Genomic DNA, 17,203 nt, shown 5'->3' with positions numbered 1-17,203 from the left:
ATACAAATTTCTAACTAATGTTATCTTGGCACTTATTTCCAGTTACATATTGTCATACACAATTGCTTAATTGGTAAACAGCCTCAAAAACATTCCCCCTCTTACTCCTTTGGGAGTAACAACAGTCTTTTTAAGACTGTTTTACAGAAACTATATTTTAAAAAGAAGGGTTTTTTTTCAAGTAAAGTTCATGAATTTCTCAGAAGTTTCTACATTTAAAGTACTTCTTAAATCCCATAATGGATGATCCTTACCCATTCAGAGGCAAAAGAATTTGGTTTGCAGTTATAACAGTTATAAATCTTAACACTGGCTCTCTTAGCCTACATCCACAGCTATCACCCAATGTCTTTGCTCCATGTTTCCCTGGAAAACATTCTAAGTTTAAAACAAAAGAAAAAGAAAAAAAACGCTTTCAGAGATAACTTCATAGATACAGTGCCTTCACAAATACAGGTGACCCCAAGAGTTCACAGGTATTATGAGGATGGAGAAGGAAGACAGGGAAGAGAGGGGAGATCCTTAAAAAAAATTAAGATTTGTCCTCAGCATTGACCTCTTCTTACGGGGCAGTGTCTGAAAACACCCCAAAAGTTGCATTAATAAAATTGCATACAGCCTACCACTGCACAGAGTGCTTTGATACAAGTAACATGGATCCTCTTTTCACTTTGTCTTTTCAATACATCTTTGCAAGATTTGTTTTCAAAAACACATTACAAGTTGGCAGTCTTCTGCTTATAAAAATCAATCAAACACGTTCCTCTTCACCTCTGTTAAACCCACAATATTCCTGAGCTTTATTCTCTCCAAACAAATCAAACATATTCAAGTTAACACTCTGGAGTCAACAAAGAACAACATTCCAGTGTGAGTTCAGGCAATAAAAGCAACACTTTTCTGCAAATACACAGTTGAATTGAAGATCGTTTGTAGGTCTTGATGATTTGTAAAAATATTTCCAAGGTTCTTTCAACAAAAGATTTTGATTTAAGCAAGATCACAAAGAGGAATAATGACAAAGTCCTAACTTTTGTGTGTGATTCCTCTGATCAGCTTTTGCAAATGACTGTGGTTGCTGTCTGGATATCATTTGCCCTCAAATTTCCACACATATGAAGCACAAGAAAGAATAAAATGTGTTTGTGTCACACCGCTTCCAAGAGACTTAAAGCGCTGTATGAATGTTACCATATGAATCCCCACAACACCCCTGTGAGGTAGGTAGGTGGAGAGTATAGTCAGCCCCCCTTTACAGGTGGGAGAAATGAGGCACACAATAGTTAAGAAACTTGCCCGAAATCACACAGCTAGTCACTGGCAGGGCTTAAAATAAAACTTAAACTGATTAGCACCTAGCACAGTGCTTTGCACATAGTAGGTGTTCATTGAATATCTGTGGATTTTATTTGATTTATATCTCCACATACAACATACACACATAAAGTACAAGCAGCTATCATAAAACACTTATCTCCTACATTGTTTCTGATGATATCTCTAATTTTTTCAAACCCTGGTGGATGAATGATGTTCAAGAATCCATCTCTCAACTAGGCCCTCAGGTTGAAGAGGATCGACATAAACACTACCAGTTGGTAACCCACTCTTTCAGCGGCTCTACCACACAATATTAGTTTTCTAATGAAAACAAAAATGGATTTCAGGAACCATGCTGACTTTTTTTTGTTGTTTTTTGTTTTTGTTTTTGTTTTGTTTTTGCCTGTTTGTTTTCAATGAAGCCATTTGAATGGTTTTGTTTTGTTGTGTTTTGTTTGTACAAAAAAGAAATAAGGCGGCTATAGTCCAGTTAGCATGAGAAACTGCCAAGCATGAGGACTTCCTCCCAGCTTGGATGAATTTCTACCTGGGAAACCGGACTGATCCCAGGGAGTGGCAGCTCCAAAGGAAGGGAATCAGCGAGGCTGGACATCACTTGCACTGTTCATGGTCTGTGTAGTCATCCATGTCCACATCAGAATCAAAAAGCGAGTGTCCAGTGAAATCCGTGTCTGGGGTTCTGGAAAAACTGTTCTCTGCTCCCTCATCTTCAAAGGTCTCTGTCCTTGAGTAAAAGCTAAAATCCAGCAAGGGGGTGTGGGCTTTGCTGCCTTCACTGCTCTCCTCAGACTCATAGATGGTGTTGTCCTCATCATGGTGCCACTCGGGCCAGAATTTCCGCCTTATCCTCTCACAGTACATGGCGAGGTTGATCAGCTCCCCTGCGGTAAGGGAAGGAAAGTGCAGTTAGGGCTCACAGACAACAATCTATGGTGCTCTGGCCTGAATGGCTGGGTTTCCCCAAACTCAGATGTTGAAATCCCACCCCACAGGGTATAAAAGTCAGAGATGGAGCCTTTAGGAGATGATTAGGTCATCTGGGTAGAGCTCTCATGAAAGGGATGAGTACCTTTATGAAAGAGATCATAGACAGCCACATGCCACTTCCACCATGTAAGGACACAGCAAGGAGGCACTGTCTATGAACCAAGAAGCAGGCCCTGGTCAGACATCAGGATCTGCCAGCACCATGATCCTGAACTTCCCAGCCTTCAGTACTGTGTAAAATAGTTCCCTGTTGTTTACAAGCTACCTACTTTATGGGATTTTGTTTCAACAGACCAAATAAATTAAGACATCCACTCACTAGGCTTTCTGGGAAACGTAGAAAATTTGAGGTAGATAACATTATTTTTTCACAGAGATACTATCAAAATATCTCGATTTTTATGCATATAATAAGAAGCTGAGTGAGAAAAGTCAAATCAGGTAAGTGGACTAAATGAAAGGAAGGAGTGAGTCCCATGCTGATAAAAAGTGAAGCAGTTTATTCAAAACTACCTTTTGGCTTTGTAAAACATTTTTATTTTATATTTGCAATATCAAGAGGACTGATTCTTCTACTAGAAGTTCACATTTAAATTCATTTATATCCCATGAAAATATGCCAACCGTTGGCTGCAATAAGTCAGCTAGAAGTGGGACCAACAGATGGCGTAATGGCTGCATCACTAGACTCCCATATAATCGACTGTGGTTTGAGTCCCAGACCCAGTGGTTTAAATCTCATACAGGGCTATGTGTGTGTGTGCCCAAGATCCTGAGAGGAGAATAGAGGAGAAGGGATTGCAGTGTAGCCATCCTCCCTGGGGGGTGATTTCTAGCTTTCTGTATCTCTGGCGAGCACACAAAATTTCTAAAAAAATTTTTTTAATTAAAAGTGAAACAAAGTCAGCCAGATATAATCATTTATTCCTCAGATTTTTGTACTTCTTTGTAGGGAACAAAGCCAATTACTTGAAAAAATGATAAAGGCTTTGCCCTAAAGAATCCATAACACAGAAAACTCAGAACTGTCTTTTTGGGTAAGTGTGCTTGCAAACACGTTTAGTAAAAATAGATATTTTTAAGCCTTTTCAATAAAATAAGATGGCTGCACCCACAATTGGGTTCCCACTCTGTATCTTGATTACTTTTTTTAACATGAATAAAGGAATATGTTAATATTTTCTGAATATTTGTCTGAAATATAACATAGTATTTGCTTTCATTTCCTAATTCAAAATGAAAAACGAAGAGAGGGTGAGTTTTTGCCTTTGATCCACCAGATGGCAACATTGCTTATAAATATATCATTTTTCACTATTTTTATGAGACATTATCATAGTACCCTAAGAATATTCTTAGAATGTTTATTTTTTACAGTTATATAAACATTCACTTATTATATAGGTAATTGATACCTTATTACAGAAAATTAGAAAATACAGATAAGAAAAATAAAAGAATTATCATTCCTATTCTCCATAATATTTTTTATAGTCTTTCAAAAATATACATATTTATGTATATATGTACACTTTTTACATGGGATATACTATGCATTCTATTTCCTATCCTACTTTTTTCCATGTAATATATAAAGAAAATCTTTTAATTTCATGCTATGATCACTAGAATAATTTTGCATAGTATTTTAGTACATGGGTGGATATACCATAGTTTCATTTTCTTTTTACCAATTACCTATCACAGGTCATTTAGATTGTTTCTATATTAATAGCTCTGTTGCTTATAGTCTGTTAATCAATCTATTTTTCTTTTCTTTTCTTTTTAAATTGCTATAGGGCACGTGCAGTTGACGGAGAGAGACAGAAAGAGGGAAAGGGATAAATCACCCTCCAGAGAGGATGACCACACATCAATCGCTTCTCCTCCATCTTCTTTTTGGGATTTTGGTCATGCACACACACCCACTCGGTGTGAGTTTCAAGCCACCTGGTCCAGGACCCGAATCTCAAAGTCAGTCATGTGGGATTCAGCTGCCTTAATCTCCACACCAACTGCTGGCCCATACTGTCATTATTATTGTTATCTATTTCTCCTACAACATTGTTATAAACATTTTTCCATGTCATTAAAAATTTTCAAAACTTGATTGCTGTTCTGTTTAAATAAACACAGCCCCTACAGAATATAACAAAGCAAATCTCCTCGCTTTATGGCTCCTGCAAACCAGTGGGCCTGTACACCAGGTCACTATTGCAGTCTTCTCAGGTCATTACAACTCAACTCACGCTCTATGAAAGTCCATTTTACTAGAAGATGTTCCACGCTCAGGATCCAGAGGCTGAGACATCAACAACATTGCTCCTTTTGAAGAGATGCCTGAAAAGCCTTCACCTGTTTACTCAGGAAAATATGTCATGAAATATCTCCCAGGTGTTGCTGCTAATAGGTAACCAAGATCTGCAGGCAGCAGCAAGAGGGAGGAGGAGCAGAAAAGAGACATCAGCAATGAATTAAGGTCATGTCACAGGAGGCGCTGGGCACAGCTGCCTTTGATGCAATCAAGTCCATTCCCTAGGAGTTGCTCCCAGGAAGCAGCTAGAAAATCAGAGTCTGGGGACCAGTGGATGGCATAGTGGTTACATCATTAGACTTCTAGTAGTAGTCGACTGTAGTTCAAGTCTCGGACCTGGTGGCTTAAACATCACACCGGGCACGTGTACATGCGTGCCCAAAATCCCTAAAGAAGAATGGGGGAGAAGGGATTGATACATGGCCAGCCCTCCTGGGGGACTGATTTCTGGCTTTCTGTTTCTCTGTCTCTGGCGAGCACATGCATCCTATTGCAAAAATCTCTCTCAAAAAGTAAAAAAAAGAGAGAGAGAGAGATAGAAAAGAAAATTATAATCTGTTCTCAAGATCCACAGGATCTATGATTTCTTTTATGGCTTTTCTTTCTACAGTCTTATTTCTACACTTTCCTTCTAAAAGAGCTGCTCCTTTGTGACTGAGTAACATGACTAACACTTCAGTGTGCAATAATAAAGCCTAACAATCAGGACCAGCCCATGGCCTGTTAGTTAAGGCAGTCAGGTCATACACAGCCAACTGCACAGTTCAATTCCCGGACTTGGCTTGAGAAACACACAGGGTGAGTGCACGTACATGCCCGAAGTCCCAACGGGATGGAGACATGGAGGCAAGGGCATGATCATGTGCCACTGGGCATGGCCTTCTCTGTCTCCCTCTCTCTGTCTCTCTGTCTCTCTCTCTCTCTGGTGAGTGCATGTATTCTCCAGCAAATTTTTAAAAAAATAATAATAATCAGGCCCAGGCATGGTGGTGTAGGTAGCAGGACACTACTATATGATACTAAAGTCACACAGGAAGGCCCAGAGTTTTCAAGTCAATCTGAACACACAAATGAACCTATGGGCACACCCAAGACCGAACTGGCTGGAAGGTTTGGGAGAGGACTGTGGCATGGCAAAACCCTGCTGATAGTCCTTTTCTCTCTCTTTCTTTCTTTTATATGAATGAAAGATTTGGAAAAAAATAACTTAATAGTCATAATAGCAAACAGTTACACAGTCCTTACTGGACTCCAGACACTGTTTGAAGTGTTCTACCTATCTGTCAAATTCAAATAAACCACTTAGTCCTCAGGCCCTTCACCATGACTCTACCTCACTACTGATCAGCTGACAGCTGGCCTGGGAATTGATGGCTTTGTGCTATTATGGAATATTCTTCTGTAGTTCTTCCTGAAATCTCAAGAATTATGAGAGGACAGTTGCCACCACTTAATAGCAATAAGCCATCATGAAAGAAGTAATCATTCTTTTTCTGGTTTTTGGGGTTTTTTTGAGAGAGATTTGTGCTATAAGGCATATGAGCTCGCCAGAGAGACAGAGAAAGAAAGTGAGAAATCACCCCCCAGAGAGCATGGCCACGCTGCAATCCCTTCACTTCCATTCTCCTTTCCTCCATGCACACACACTCACGCAGCGTGAGTTTCAAGCTGCCAGGTCTGGAACTCGAACTGCAGTCAACCATGTGGGAGTCCAGCACCTTAACCATTATGCTACCTGCCGGCCCTAGGTTCTACTTCTGTCTGGCTTTGCCTATCCATTTCTGGGCCTAGATTCCCCAACAGCTGAAACACTCAACATGCTACCGACCAAAAACCAGAAAAAGCTGGCAATAGAAACGAGCTGTGTGGGGGTACATGTGCATGTGAGTGATTGTGTGTGTTAACATAAATGCCTAAGCTGAAGGAGGAAACTTTGTGAAATCATGGAAAACCTGCATTTCTTCAAAGCGAACTCAACGATCCTAACAATTTCATCTATTAGACTGGTCAAAATTACTCTGAGGTAACATCCAATGCTGATGAAGAAATGGAGGGTCAGGCGTTGTGCTACACAGCTACAGGAAGTCTAAATTGCTATAACCTTTTTTGGAAAGTAATGTGATGCTACCTGTTGAAATTTCAGATATCTGTTGGCCCAATACTTTACTTTTAGAATTTTTTTATTTGACAGGATCTCACTGTGTCACAACCCTTCTGCCTCAGCCTCCCACCTGGGACCACAGGTATGTGCCACGGGCCCAGGTGCTTTTTGAGACCAGGTCTAGTGTTGTTGCTCAGGCCAGCTTCGGGCTCACAATCCTGCTACCTCAGTCTCCTCAGTTTCTGATATCACTGGCACATGCCACACAGCCGGCCATTTTAGGTTGGACCCAGAATCAAACCCAGGTCTCTCGCGTGGTACCAGTGAAATAGGTACCTCTGAAATATGTCTTAGTAGCACATGCCACAGCAACAGGGCCAGATTTTAGCTTCAGTACTCCATTCTACTAAAATAAAAATATCAATATATAAAAGGTAAGTGCACATGGATATAAAACGCAGCATTACACATTCACAAAGAAAGGGGAGGGGGCCAGCCTGGAATGTGGAGGTTAAGGCAGCTGGATCCTGCATGGCTGACTGTGCAGTTTGAATCCCAGACCTGGCAGTTTGAAAAATACTTCAGGCCTGTGTGTGTGTGTGTGTGTGTGTGTGTGTGTGTGTGCCCGAAATCCCAAAAGGAGGAAGAAATGGAGAAGAAGGTATTGGGATCTGACCATTCCCAAAGACAGTCTTTTCTTTCTTTCCTTCTCTTTCAATCTCTTTCTGGTGAGCACATATAACCCTCTGTCAAATGAAGAAAAAGGAGAAAGAGGAGAACAAAGAAGAAAAGAAAAAGATGAAAACAGCCAGAATGTCCATCAGTAGAAAGTGACTAACAAGTGACCAGCAGTTGGCATAATGGCTATGTCGCTGGACTCCCATGTAGTCGACCGCGGTTCGAGTCCCGAACCTGGTGGCTTAAACTCATGCGGGGCGTGTGTGCGTGTGTGCATGCCCAAGATCCCGAGAGGAGAGTGGAGGAGAAGGGATTGCGGCGTGGCCATCCCCCCAGAGGGTGATTTCTCGCTTTCTGTCTGTCTTTGTCTTTCTGGCAAGTGCATGTGCCCTATAAAGAAAGAAAGAGAGAAAGAGAGAAAGAGAGAAAGAAAGAGAAAGAGAAAAAAAGTGACTGACAAAATTATCAATTGCATAAAATATTGTGCTTGTGCAGCGGTTAAGAAGACTAGATATTCTGTTCAGTGAAAAAAGCAAGTTACAGAGTAATGTGTTTAGTAAAATTCCATTGTTTAGTTCAAATCATCAAAAACAAACCAAAAACACCTATATATGTATGTATGTTAATTTGTGCATGAAAAAGAAAGGCATGGAGATTTCATATTCAGTTCTGAATATTGACTGCTCCATGGGAGCCATATTGAACATGGATGAGGGGACTGTCATAAATTCTTTATATTATGCTAGTATAATTCAACTTATGATCATCATATATGACTCTTTAAATTTAAAAGCCTAATAAAATAAATTAGCAAAAGAGTGATACTCTCCAACTGGACTGGTCTGAGATGTATTTCATGTTGGGTAAATTCTCTTTACAAGCCAAAAGATGTATAATAACCGAATTTTTTAAAAAGTAAGGATAAGAATAATTTTTTTTTTAAAAAAGTGACTCTCTGAGAACTTGAGAAGAAATTTCCCAGAGAGCCAGTGCCCCTCCACCCAAGCAATCCCAGACAGAATAAAGAATAACTCCTTTCTCTTGGAGTTTCTACAATGGAAATATTCTCCACCACTCTGAGAAAAGGTGAGAAGCTTTATTTTTCTTTATACCTCTAATTTCTCTAATAATAAAAAAATGTTATACTATTTGACACTGAAAGCATTGCTGACCAGACCCAGAGTCCAGGACTAAGTTTCTCCAAGCTGCCAATCATGCTTGGCAGGAATGTGAGCGAGGGAGAAGCCTGCCAATGTCTCCCAACACCACCTGCCAACCCTGGTCATTAACTAGCAAATATTTACAAAACATAGGCCAACACCCAAACAGACTCATTTGTTCCACAAGTATTGACTCAGTATCTCCCCGTTCAAGACCTGCCTTAGATGCTGGAAACCCTCTTGATTGCTCCCTTCAGCATTTGTCACTTAGGCACAGAGGACACTGAGCATAATCTTTTTTTAAAAAAAGGTTCCTAACATATTTAAATGCTGTAATGAGACACCCCTTGTCTCCTTGCAGCTATAAGACACAGATCTCAAAATATAAACACCTGGGACCAGCAGATGGCACAAAAGTTACATTGCTGGACTCCTATGTAGTCAATCACAATTCAAGTCCCCAACTCAATGGCTTAAAATATGCTGGGCACATGTGTGTGTGTGGTCGAAAGGAGAATGGAAGAGGAGGGTTTGTGGCATGGCCATCCGCCTTGGGGATGTTTTCTTGCTTTGTGTTTCTCTGTCTCTGTCTCTCCAGCAAGCATACACATCCTATAGGAAAAATCTCTCTTTAAAAAAAAAGAAAAACCTACAAAGGTCATTTGATCCAATTCTTTCCTACGACCTGAATCCTCCCCACACCCCAAAAACCTCTTCATGAATACTTCTGGATGGAGCATGGAAAGTGCACAGATGAAAATATAGGGGTCTTCCAAAAGTTAACGGAAAAGCATATAATGAAAAAATTACACATGGATTTCCATTTTTTACACCAAAATAAATGTGTACTTAACTCCATTTTCCCATAAACTTTTCAAATTCCCTCTTACCTACATGCTTTTCAAGGATATCTAGCATTTTTTTAATCTATAAAATAATAGTCAAAAAAACTCTCATGTGCAATAAATAATTGTTGGTGAAAGTTGCTGAATGAGTTTTTCTTAGGACACAGAAGGTTATGTTTCCAAGTCAGAGAACTGTGTTGGGTCTGTGGTTTCGAGATGGCTCCACGGGGTGGACAGGCGTACAGCAGAACTCTCACTGTGGTTGCATCGATTTTACTTTCTTAGGCTTTCTTAGGTTCTCCACATCTGTTTTTCGTTTTGTCTTGCTTTGCTCTGCTCATGTCAGAGAGTGCATACATGCACACATATGGGACACAGAGAGAGCAGGAAAGAGAGAGCACTCCCAGCTGAGCCTGGTTATGCTGCAGTCCTTTTTCCTACAATTGTCCATCCCATCAGGATCCTAGGCACACAGCTTTATGACCTGTGTGATCTTCCAAGCCGCCAGGGCTCCAGCCTTCAGTCAGACATGTGTCTGGCACTAACCCACTGCACTACTTACGGGGCCAGCCCTCCATGTCTATTTTAAAGAGTGCCCGAATCCACAAGCAATTATCGAATTAAGTGACCCTGATTCAAATATTAAATCGACTCTACATTAAAAGTTTCTAAATTAATCCTATTCAGTCCTAATGAAGGAACAGAAATTTGAGATGCTTTCAGACATTACTTGTGAGAACATAAACCGTGTCAGCCTTTTTATTCTTTTTTTAAAGGTTTGCTGTAGGACACATAAGCTCACCAGAGAGAGACAGGGAGAGAAAGTGAGAAATCATCCCCTGGGGGATGGCCATGCTGCGATCTCTTATCTGTGATTCTCCTCTGGGGAATTTGGGCACACATGTGCACACGCATGCACACACACATACATACACACACACACACACACACACACACACTCCAGGTGTGTTTTTCAAATCACCAAATATAGGACTCACACCGTGAAGTCAGCCCCAAGGGATCCAGTCATCTTAACCTCCACATACCCCTGCTGGCCCCACTTCATCTTCTCTAGAAAGCAATTTAGTCGTGTAGACCAAGAGCTTCTACTCTTTGAGACAGTAATTTCCTAACTACAGTCAGCCTAAGAAAATAACCAGAGATGAGTATGAGTATATATAATATTCATTACAGAATGCTAGTAAAAATTATTTGAAATAACCGAGTCCAAAAAAGATTGATCATGTAAATTATACGGTACCCTTAGTATAGGATATTACACAGCTACTAAAACTATGTTTTGAAAGACGATTTAATGATAAGGAACATGCCAGAATCGTGTGAGACTTGCCTTTGATTAGCCGCTCGGGTCTTGTCCCTGGTAAGGTCCACATAGCCTGTGCCAAGTGTCCAAAGACGGTGGCATCAAGAGTGGAAAACTTGGGCCCCATGATGTACTTTTTATCACCTGCAGCAGACAGAAGAGAAAGGTTACTGGGTGGCCCACGCACCCCACAACGCCATTTGGTACACTCTCATTATATTGCCTCATTTAACTGAACAGCAAAAAGCTTCACAGAATTAAAATGCATGCAGACCCTTTTCTTAATTAAAAAAAAATTTCAGAAGAATAAAAGTAAAATGAATTAAGCCATTCTGTGATACATACACCCACACAGAGCGAAGCAGGAAACATATCAAGATAAGTGGATAAGGGAAGGTGGTCATGCACGAAAGGGAGAACTGATCACCAGCAGGCCTCTGGGGAACTTCCTTGTCTCCAGTTATATGAATTAAAGCTTGTGATGATGGAGAACATCTGGAAGTTGCTGAAACCGTCTCAAGAATAACCCGAACCAAGCATAGCCAACCTCCGCACTTACATTACACTGATACATTTGCTCAGGAAAAACAAGAAGCCTAAGCTGCTTAAGAAGCTTGAGGCTAGGTTTTCTATGAGGCCCCATGGCCTTGGTGAGGGTCCCACCACTGAGCACCAGCTTGCACAGGAGTCACCAAGAAAAGCCAGGACATCACATGCTCAGTCCTGGCATAAGGCTTCCACACAAGGATCTTTTACACTACTGCTCCCATCTCCCCATTTCCACCACTGCTGGCTCAGTTCAGGCCTTGTTTCCTGGATGATCATACTCCATCTATTATATTGTCTTCCAGGCTACTGTCAGACACTGTAGAATACAGAGACAGCACAGGTGAACTGGATCCAGCTAGTTCACATCCTGGCACCGCTGTTACTCACTCTGGAATCTGGTCAATATGGAACCTCTCAAAGCCTCAGTTTTCCCATCTGGAAAATGGAGATGATATTACAAGCACCATTTCTCAGGGCTATTGAGAGGATGAAATGACAAAATACATTCAAAGCACTTAGTGCCGTATCTGGGGAACTCAATCAGCTCCCATGATGATGGCCCCTCCCTTTCTCCGGTCCACTGAACATCCCATCCAATCTTCAGCCTCCTAGATACTCATTTCATCACGTCACTCCTTTTCACGAACACCTTCAGTCATTTATGAGAGGAGCTATAAATAAAGCCTGACTTCCACCACTCTTTAGCAGCAGACTGAGGAGATCAATTATATTACAGAATCCAGGTAAGATGGGAGGAGGGGGAGTGGCTGAAAGTGGGACCATGAATTAAAAAACCCATAGTACAAGTCAAGCTGGAAGAGGTTTCCTCAGAATATCATTTTATGTATATTCCATAGGGACCAAGGAATACCTTATGCTAGTACAATTGCTGAAGCTAAGTGAACTGTTCCTTCCAGTGAGGGCAATCAAGTCATCCATGTTAGAGCCCTGTTTCCCATTGTCAACCCTCTGCTCCATCATTTGAGTCTTACCCAGGATCTAAGCCCATTACTCAAGTACTGAGAAAAGAGAAACAATACAGGGGTGGGGGGGCAACAACAAAGAAAATCTAAATATCATCTATCATTTGTTCTCAAGAGTGATCATTACTTTTTTTTTTTAAGAAAGAAAGATTTTTGCTATAGGGCGCATGACTCACCAGAGAGACAGAGACAGAGAGACAAAAAGCAAGAAATCACCCCCCCCCCAGGGGATGGCCATACCTCATTCCCTTCTCCTGCATTTGGGGCCAGTCCCATGGCTAAGTGGTTAAGGGAGCTGGATCACACGTGGTCGACCACAGTTCAAATCCTGGTTCAAATCCTGGGTCCAGTGACTTGGAAGCACATTGGGTGAGCATGCAAGCAGCATAGACAGAGAAATGCAAGAGAGGGGATGAGGCATGACTATACCCCATTAGGGGAGTCTTCTCCCTCTCCCTCTCTGTTACTCTCTGGTGAGCATACATGCCCTATAGCAATTAAAAAGTAAATGCATAGATTTTTTCCTGAAAATTTTAAAACTGGAAAGACATGGATTTAGGACCGAACCCAACCTGCCGACAGGCAGGTCTCTTGACTTCTGGCCTGATGCTCTTTATCGCCATAATATGCCACATGGATCATCAACACAGAAACAAAGATTCCATGGGCCAGTAGGGTTGTCAGTTATTTTGTAAAACGTCCATTACTTTGGGCTCATCTAAGGTCTTCTTATGATTAGTCATTCATTTTTGAGCTGTGAAAGTTCTCAAAAGGGTGCTTTGGTAAGGAATTAAGTACAGAACATAGAAAGAGAACTGAAACCTAAGGATTTTTAAAAGGGGCATGCAAAAAGTAACAATAAAGATGGAATTAGTTATCTGTAGAAAATGTGGAGTGGTAAATACAAAATTATATATGGACACACATATGGGATAGATATATATTTAAATAGTATAAAAATATCTTCTGTCATTAGTAAATTCAATGGCAGGAAGCTGTTTAATATTTTTGTTATAAGTAATTTTAACCTTATAAAAAGATTGGAAAAATAGCACAGTTCCATGGCCAGCAGGGAGGCATGGCGAGTAGGGTACTGGATTCCCACATGGCCGACTGTTGTCCAAGTCTCAGACCCAGGAGATTGGAAATCACAACAAACAAATATATCAATCAATATTTTTTAACATTTAAAATAGCACAGTTCCTGTATACCCTCCAGCCAACTTCCAATAATATTATCTTACATAATAACCACAGGTCATTAAACAAAACTAAGAAATAAACCATGAGCTCAGCACTATAAAATGCAATATAGACATCATATGAATTTGATTAGTTTTTCAACTAATGTTCTCTTTTGTTCCAGGATCCAACCCAAGATCCCACACTGCATTTAGTTGTCATGTCTTATTATTCTCCTCCAACTTATGAAAGTTCCCTAATTATTCCCTATATTTCATAACCTTGTCACTTTTAAAGAATTCTGGTCAGTTATTTTGTAAAACATCCATTATTTTGGGCTCATCTAAGGTCTTCTTATGATTAGTCATTCATTTTTGGCAAGAATACCACAGAAGTGACAGTGTATCCTTCTTTGATGGTTAATTTTACATGTCAACTTGACCAGGCTATGAGGTAGCCTGACATTTGTCCAAAATGTTGTGCTGGGTGTGCCTATGAGGGTGCTTCTGGATAAGCTAGTTATTTGCCCCAGCAGACTGAGTAAAGCAGATTGCCCTTCCCAGTGTGGGTGGGCTTCACCCAATCAGTAGAAACCCAAATAGAACAAAAAGGCTGACCCTCTCCAATGTAAGAGAGAATTCCTCTGTCTGACATCCTTCAAATTGGGGCACTGGCTTTCTCCTGCCTTTTGACTCAAACTGAAACAAACACTCTCTCTGGATCGCAAGCCCACCTGCCTTCAGATGAAATACACCATCAGTTCTGGTTGTTAGGCCTTTGGCACCAAGCTAGAACCATGCCATCAGCTTTCCTGGCCTCCAGCTTGCCAACTCATCCTGCAGGTCTCGGGAATGTGTCAGCCTCCATAACTGTGTGAGTCAATTCCTCATAATAAATCTCTTTGTGTCATATTGATTCTGTTTCTCTGGAGAAATCTGACTAATACACCTCTCAGGGCATCTTACCAGGGGGTGCATAAGATCCACGTATCTTATCACTAGTGACGTTAACCTTGACCATCTGGTTATGGTTTCTTCACTATAAAGTTATTTTTAAAGTTGCTATTTTTTTCCTTCATAATTAACCATCTTGGGAGAAATACTCTAAGACTATACTATATCCTGTTTCCCTTCAGGCTTTGGCCCACTAATTTTAGCATCCATTGGTGGATATTATGTGAAATAATTGCTATTGCAGTGTTGGCTTAATTGTGATTTTTCTGTTCTCTCATTTTTTCCACATGTATTGATTCAAATTCTACTGTCCCTTTATCTCCATTTACTAATGTATTCTATTATTTATTTATGTAAGAAGGCACTCGGAGATCTATTTTATTCTATGGGTTATAAGTCAGTACTCTCATTATTTATTTGTTGCTCAAATTGTTCTAGCTTTGGCCTTTGGGAACTTGGCAGGAAGCATTTTTAAAAAGGAAACTGAATTAGATTTAACTCTGCTTATAGACAAAAAGGCCAAGCTAAAAGATTCAAGTCTGCAGCACAGCCAGTGTTCATTAAGTGGCCCTGGATCTCATAGCTAAAGAGTTTTAGTAAAAACACAACACTAAGGGCAATTCTGAAGGACACTAAAAGGATCAGGCTTGTGTGATGAAGCACCTCGAGCCTCATTTTTGGCAGATGATTCACCTCAATGGCTTCTGTAGAGCAGACAAGCAGCTGAAAATTACCTGGGCACCTGTAAACCACTCTGCCAGACTCAGGCTAGGAATGTGGGCCGTGAACCACTGGTGAAGGCAAATGAGGTTGAGAACACCAAAGTCTTAGCCAGTGGGAAACCCTGGAGACATCAGATCCCCGAAGTGTGCTTCAACAGGGGCCACTTCCCAAGTATCCACACCTTCCCGAGGGTGCAGAGCCCTCCTGACTGAGATTGTGCCCAGAGCCCAAAAGTGGCAAAGTGACTTTGGATGCCCAGGATGACCTGAAAGACCTTAATGGCTGGGTTATCAGCAAAGGCCAGTGAGGAAATACAAGGACAGTAACGGAACAGCCTGAGCGGAGAAGCTCTGTGGATCTAGAGAAGGAGAGCCCACAGCAGGAGTGGCAGGAATAGGCTTGACTGATGGGGCTATGAATGACAGCTAGTCCTGAACATTTTTAGGATCTTACATGACCTCCCCTGGGTCATGCAGGCAGCTCCTCAGCCATATTGTAAATACAGAAACTACTGGGGCACTCAAGGCTGACTAAAAACTGAGTGGAGATATTTTTGAATCATGAATAACTAGAATGTTTAGGGGCCCTGGATGCTTGTTCTTTGCTTTTTGTTTGCCTTTTTTTAATTATTAATTTATTTAACTTTATTTATTTATTTATTTTAATTTGACCAGAGAGGGACAGAGAGAGAGAGAGAGAGAAATTGAGAAAGCAAGCAGCCAGGTCTGGAACTTGAACCGTGGTCAGCCACATGGGAGTCCAGCACCCTGGGCCAGCACACTGCCTGCTGGCCCCATGGATACTTGTTCTTTGTACCCCAGACTTGAGATCACTGTAATAGGGCTTTATTGTAGAGTATCCGTCATAGATCTTTAAGTTGCTTATCCTGACCTCTAAGCCCAACCTCTGGCTCTTCCCACGTAGTCTTCTATTCTCCCATCACAGGCAGCAACAGAGGGCTGACCAGGAGATACCAGGACATGGCAAAGTCAAGAGTATGTGGAAGAGGTCTGAGCATGTAAGCTAGGTCTCGCGACCCCATTACCTGACCCTCTCCTCCTCAGTACTGACGTGATGGCTGGGAAATGAGGACACAAGGGTAAATACATATGGCAAAGCCGTAGATTTACAGGAAGAACCAAGTTCATCTTGAGTCTGAGAAGAATGGTCAGAAGCCAAGCCTGAAGACTGAGGCCAAACTGAGGGAACAAACAAGCTGCCGAGTTGAAGCTGAAATTAATGAGCAGAGGGAACAAGACAAAGGAGAGATAGGCAGACCACCATATGAGTCTAAAAGTTCCACTAGAGGGTAGGACCATATACAGCAAAGCTGAGGAAAGGCTCTCAGCCTAGGCTGCTGGCCTAATGCCTGGCTTTATGAGTACATGAGGAGGGTTGGGACCAGCAGATGGTATAATGGTTATGTCACTGGACTCCCACATATTTTACCACAGTTCGAGTCCCAGACATACTGTAGATACAGAAACTACTGGGGCACTCAAGGCTGACTAAAAACTGAGTGGAGAATACTGAATTATGAATAACTAGAATGTTTAGGGGCTCTGGACACTTGTTATTTGTTCTTAGTTTGCTTTTTTAAAAAATTATTTTATTTAACTTTATTTACTTATTTTAATTTGACCAGAGAGGGACAGAGTGAGAGAGTTGGTGGCTTAAAACTCACGCCAGGCGCATATGCATGTGTGCCCAAAATCTCGACAGGATACTGGAAGAGAAGGGAGATACCTCCTGAGGGGTGATTTCTTGCTTTCTGTTCCTCTGTCTGTCTCTCCAACGAGTGCACACATCCTATAGCAAAAACCTCTCTCTTAAAAAAATAAAATAAAATAAAAAAGGCACATGAGAAGGGTGCATGAGAGGTGACAGGAAAAGCTGTGGTCTACCTCCAATGAATGCTCTTTCCAGTCAAACACACAGGTGCTCATCCATCACTGACATATTCTAGCCTCCCTGCTCCAGATAGCCTCCACTTATCTACGCCTACTCAGACCAGTCATACCTCCTGAACTCCAGGATGGCTTCCTGCACTGTCCCAGTGCACT

At 41.3% G+C, this 17,203-nt stretch overlaps 1 protein-coding gene across 1 annotated transcript in view; it reads right to left on the bottom strand.

Annotated features, from left to right (window-relative positions):
- Positions 1 to 1,726: 1,726 nt before the first annotated feature.
- Positions 1,727 to 17,203, bottom strand: part of FAXC (failed axon connections homolog, metaxin like GST domain containing) — a 76,343-nt gene continuing 60,866 nt past the window's right edge. Inside the window, exons 5-6 of the mRNA XM_006170912.2 lie at positions 10,778 to 10,894; positions 1,727 to 2,222 (exon numbers count right to left, since the gene is read on the bottom strand). Coding sequence (XP_006170974.1) covers positions 1,933 to 2,222; positions 10,778 to 10,894 — 407 coding nt within the window. The 3' untranslated portion in view covers positions 1,727 to 1,932. The remainder of the gene's footprint in view (positions 2,223 to 10,777; positions 10,895 to 17,203) is intronic.

The sequence above is a fragment of the Tupaia chinensis genome, unplaced genomic scaffold, assembly GCF_000334495.1.
Source record: "Tupaia chinensis unplaced genomic scaffold, TupChi_1.0 Scaffold149168_1, whole genome shotgun sequence".
NCBI classification, from domain to species: domain Eukaryota; kingdom Metazoa; phylum Chordata; class Mammalia; order Scandentia; family Tupaiidae; genus Tupaia; species Tupaia belangeri.
This window is presented reverse-complemented; position numbering and strand designations above follow the sequence as displayed.